Source organism: Lutra lutra, chromosome 10 (assembly GCF_902655055.1).
Source record: "Lutra lutra chromosome 10, mLutLut1.2, whole genome shotgun sequence".
Lineage (NCBI taxonomy): Eukaryota > Metazoa > Chordata > Mammalia > Carnivora > Mustelidae > Lutra > Lutra lutra.
In genome coordinates, this window is record NC_062287.1 from 59,113,863 (window position 1) to 59,119,057 (window position 5,195).

The following is a 5,195-nucleotide window of genomic DNA, read 5'->3' on the forward strand; positions in this document are numbered from 1 at the left end:
CCGGGGAGAAGCAGGCTCCCTGCTGAGCAAGGAGCCTGATATGGGGCTTGGTCCCAGGATCCCTGGATCATGACTCGAGCAGAAGGCAGCTGCCTAACTGACTGAGCCACCTATGCATCCCTGTATTTCTTTTAGAGTTGGTTTCAGCCTTATGGACGGATGTCATATTATATCTGGAATATTTTTCACATCTTTACGTGGTCTTTGCAAATATATTAGTTACATGATACATGATGATCTTCAATTGGTCATTCTTCATATAGAGCAATATATATATTTTCCTGTTTTTGTTTTTATAAATAATGGATCTATATATTTCTTTGTGCTTTTCCCCCCCAAAATTCTATTTTTTTAAAGAGGTTCCAAGATGGGGAAAATACATACTTTATAAGTGTTTTGGTGGAAAGTTTTAAACTCTTTTTTAACAAATCATAAGAACTTAGACTTCTCCTGGTAGGTTAAAAATCATTTTCAGTGTAGTGGTTTGTGGAAGATGGCATTCTGTTCAAATCTTCACTAATTTGAATGGTGGACATATTTTTTACCCTTTCCTTGTGCTGATGAAGATTGATCAAATCAGTATTTATGATCAATCACATGTCACAGAGAGCTCTTATTCTGGGCATTTTGAAAATTATTCATTTCGTTCTGGAGGTTTGCTAACCTCAGGATCTGTTGTTCACAGAGAAGACTTTGTGTGAATATGCGATGATCCCAGATCAGTGGGGCAGTGGGGTTGGTTGTGATGCCCTGACCCTTAGCTCAGGGAACTTTTCCACAACATCCTTGAATAACCCTGTCCCTGATCTGCTTGGTTCTAACCCCATAGATGATGGGGTTGAGCATGGGAGGTACCAGGAGATAGAGATTAGCGAACATGACATGTATCACTCGGGGCACATGATGTCCAAAGCGGTGGGTGAGGAAGGTGAAGAGGGCCGGGATATAAAAAGCCAAGATGACACAGATATGGGAAGCACACGTGCCAAAAGCCTTGAGCCGGGCCTCCTCAGAGGGCAACCTCAGAACAGTTCTCAAAATCATCACATAAGATATACTAATGACAATTATGTCAAAGACAGCCAGAGAGAAGGCCACAAAGAGCCCATATGCACGATTGACTCTGGTATCTGCACACACCAGCTTTAGCACAGCCATGTGCTCACAGTATGACTGGGGAATGACATGGTTGGTGCAGAAGGGCATCCTGGACACCATGAAGCAGAAGGGACTCACCCACAGCAACCCTCTCATCATCACAGCTGCCCCCAGTTTACCCACCACAGCTGGGGTCAGGACAGTAGAGTGGTGGAGGGGGAAGCAGATAGCCACATAACGGTCCAAGGCCATAGCCATGAGCAACCCAGACTCCACGGAAGAAAAGGCATGGATGAAGAACACCTGGATGAGGCAGGCATGGTATTCAATCTCATGAGCATGAAACCAGAGTATAGCCAGCATTTTAGGTTGGGTGGAAGAGGACAGGGTCAGGTCAGTGACAGCCAGCATGGCTAGGAACAGGTACATGGGCTCATGCAGCGTGTGGTCAATTCGGATTATGTGAAGGACAATGATATTGCCAACTATAGCCACAAGATACATGGCACAGAGAGGGAACGCAATCCAAAATTGGTAATTCTCAAGTCCTGGGATTCCAAGTAGGATGAAGAACACAGGATGCAAAGTGTTATTCCCTGAGGCCAGCATCACGGGATGGTTAGTTTGTTCTCCAATGCAAAGGTAATCTACTCCTTGTGGGTGATGATCAAATAAGTAATTATTATTATTTTTAATATTTGAAAGTTTCAAATGAATCATAGCGCAGTAGGGCTTAACAGTAAACTGGAAGAATTTCAACTATTTTAATAAAAAATTTTTGCAACGTAAAGTGATGCTCCTCTTTATTCCTCATTCATGTTTATGTCTCAAAATGGAATGGAAACCTACTGCAAATGTAATTTTTGTCAAAGAATCAATATTTTCCTTGAAAGTAGAATCTGCTAAGGGAAACTGTCCTGACAAATAATGTCAGTAATAATCCTTCTTGCCCTTCTATTCCTCAGAATAAACTGACTTGTTTAACATTTCCCATAGGTTCTTTTCAAGTTTTTGTTTAAGCCCCTTAGCAAAGGAAGCCACATTGGAAAACACTTTGGCCTAAAGTCTCATAGCAAGGTATGTAGTGATGTTAAGTTAGCTTTGATTATAGGAGTTCCCGGGAGAATTGGGCTGGAGGATAGGTGACGGATGATTGTACACCTGTAATTAATTCTATTATCTATGATGTATGCCCTCCTAGACTAGGGGCCAGCAAACTCATTTGTGTAAAAGGCCAGATCACACATATTTTAGGTTTTATGTGCTGTACAATGTGTGTTGCAACTAGTCAGTTTAGCCCCTATAGCCTGAGAACAGCCACAGTCAGTACAAGAATGTGTGAGTGTGACTACATCTCAATACAATTTTATTTGTAAAAACAGGGTGCAAGCTGGATTTTGTCTGCAGGGTATGGTTTTCTAAATCCTGTCCTGATGATAGATTTTCATGAGGTGAGCCCTGAATAGTACACCATCCTAGCACCTCTGTGCTTAGCACAGAATAGGGGTTTAATAAATATTTGCTGGATCAAATATATTGGAACAATAATTTATTTGGAACAAATAAATTGTTCAGTGGCAATGGACTTTTTAACAGATTAGCCATATCTTAAAATCCTTGGAGGAAAATTTTATTTTTTATTTTATTTTAAAGATTATATTTATTTATTTGAGAGAAAGTGTGTGTGTGAGAGAGAGAGCAAGAAGAGGGAGCTGTAGAGGGAAAGGGAGTAGCAGGCTCCAGGCTGAGCACAGAGCTCAATGTAGAGCTCGATGTCAGGAACCAGAAATCATGACCTGAGCCAAAGACAGCAGCTTAGCTGACTAAGCCACTCAGATGTCCCTGGAGGAACCTTTTAAACACTGCTTTGGCACCATGGCCATAAGAGTGTTATACATAGTTCTCATACTAGTGTCTGCTGTGCTGGCCAATGAAAGACCTGAATGTCCTCCTCTGCCTCTACTTGCTTTACATGGTGCTCTTCTTTGATCCCTCTGGTGACTAACACCTACCCAGGATTGATGACACAAATGCTTACCTGGTTCTTCCTAGGCACCTTTTCACTATTTCCTCACAGTTGACTGAGCCTTTGAGTCTCTGCCATAACAGAAACACACAGACAAGAAGAGTCTTTTCAGACCTCCCATAACAAATCAGCTGTTGGGACTAACAAATGTTTCATTCCACCAGACCTAATGGTTCCTATAAAGGGTTTCCTTGAGATCCCAAAGAAACCTAACCTCTTCCTAATTTCCCCAAGCTTTATAACATTATGAGAGAATGGAGATCAGACTTTACAAATCTTGCTCTTCACTGAAAAAAATTACTATCCTACCTTGATAATAGGTGTAGGTTTGCTCAAAACAAATACTCCTATCCAGGGTGTGGTGAAAATTCAGACAAACACCTTATCTGGGGTCCAACCCTCTTTTGTTATCCCCTCCTGCCTGGCTTGTTCTTCCATTTTTATGTGCTTTTTGAACCAGAGTCTTCCTTTCCCTCTCCCTTCTGCCTCCTGAATGTCACTCTCCATTTTTGAGGATGTGGTCACTGAGGTTCATGGGCATCTGGAAAACATCCTTAGATCATCCTCATTCTGGCACTGGGCACTGGTGAAGATGCCTGCTAAACATACAATTTCTCAAAGTGCACAATAATCTCTTTGATTAATTGTGGAAGACATTGCTATTTCTGTATATATAACACCAGAAGCATTTACTCTGTATTGTTTTTAATTCTCACAAAGTTTCTTCTCATGAGCCTTAATGAGGAACTCACCTGTTTGCCTTATTCCTTTTGGAGTGGTGACTCTTCTCAGGTGGTGACCTGGGGTCCAAGTCTGAAGTAGGGAATGGTAGCTCTTGACAGGTGCCTTTCTTTCTTCTCTATACCTACAACCCCATGGAATCTGGTGTCCTCACTCTCAGCAATTCCCTGGCCTCTTTTGCACTTAGATTTATCCACTCACCCTGTGCAGAGTGAAGGTTACAAGACATGTGGATTGGACAGGGAGTTAATCAATCTTGGATCATTTTGTGAAGTGTGTGAGGTTTTCTGTAATATTTCTGAGGGAGGCACAGGTTATCAACTTGCTCCTGGGTGGAAGGAGTAATGTACATTCCCTCAGGAGTATGAATTAAAGAGTAATTTCCCTTCTTGCCCAAGATTCCTTCCCCCTTTCCATGACTTTAAACATGTCCTGTCCCTGCTGTCTGTTGCCTAGACTTCTTGTGAGAGTACTAGGTACTGAAAGAAGAAATTAAGTCATCTTTTTCAACCTTGTAGGTAGGGTGATCATACAGTGAACGTCAGAGTCAATTTTTCTGTTCTCCGAAGTATAATCTACTTGTGAGGACATGGCATAGTTTTGTTGAAGAAAATATGTTTCCAAGAACAATGTTCTCACACTGATGTGGCTCAGCTATCATCTGTGAGAGTGTAGTTTGAGTCCAGTGCTGGTACCACTGCCTCTGGTGGCCTTCAATCACTCCACCGTTATGTGGGGATAGTTATGTCTATCAGGTTAACTGTGTCGTTTAAGCCTGAAATTGGAAAGGATAAAATGGGCTGAGATCTTGCTAAAGAATTATTTCAGGTATATTTACCGTTTTCTCACGTTGGGTTATCTAAAACCAAGGGATAGAGCAATCATGCTGGAGCAGGGGAGGGTTCAGATCCAGTGTCCTTCATACAGGGATTGTGTGTAGAGACAGCCTTTCTATTTTTCTAGAATTTATCTGGAGGACAGAGTGTGAGCTGTGAATCTTCTTCGTGTCACAGAAGGAAATGCAGCCATCAGGGATCTCTGGATGTGGAGCCCCCAGTAAGTCAAGTCATTCTATACGGTTTATTACCTTGTCTTCTAGCTTCTTGGAGTTTCTGTGAGTCCTGCTGTTCTCTGAGAAGGGCAGAGGTGACTGGGAGCTGGGAACCATTCACCTTGAGCTCTGCTTCATCTCTGACCCTGAGCATCTCTATCTGGCTCCTGTGATTCATCTTTTAGGAGAGACTGTAGATTAGGACCTATTTAAAGACCTGCTTAAGCCTGGCCTCTTCCTTCCCCAGGCATTAATTCTCCCCCTCCTCTTAGGCTGCCT

The 5,195-nt window shown here is 42.3% G+C and overlaps 1 protein-coding gene across 1 annotated transcript; it reads right to left on the reverse strand.

Moving 5' to 3' along the window:
- Nucleotides 1-762: 762 nt before the first annotated feature.
- On the reverse strand, nucleotides 763-1,707 carry LOC125079354 (olfactory receptor 52R1-like). The gene has a single exon (XM_047692896.1). It carries the CDS (start codon nucleotides 1,705-1,707, stop codon nucleotides 763-765), a length of 945 nt encoding a protein of 314 aa, XP_047548852.1.
- Nucleotides 1,708-5,195: the final 3,488 nt, after the last annotated feature.

Bases quoted from the DNA above. Each gene is read 5' to 3' on its own strand.
- LOC125079354 (XM_047692896.1), bottom strand. From the start codon at position 1,707: ATGCTGGCCTCAGGGAATAACACTTTGCATCCTGTGTTCTTCATCCTA.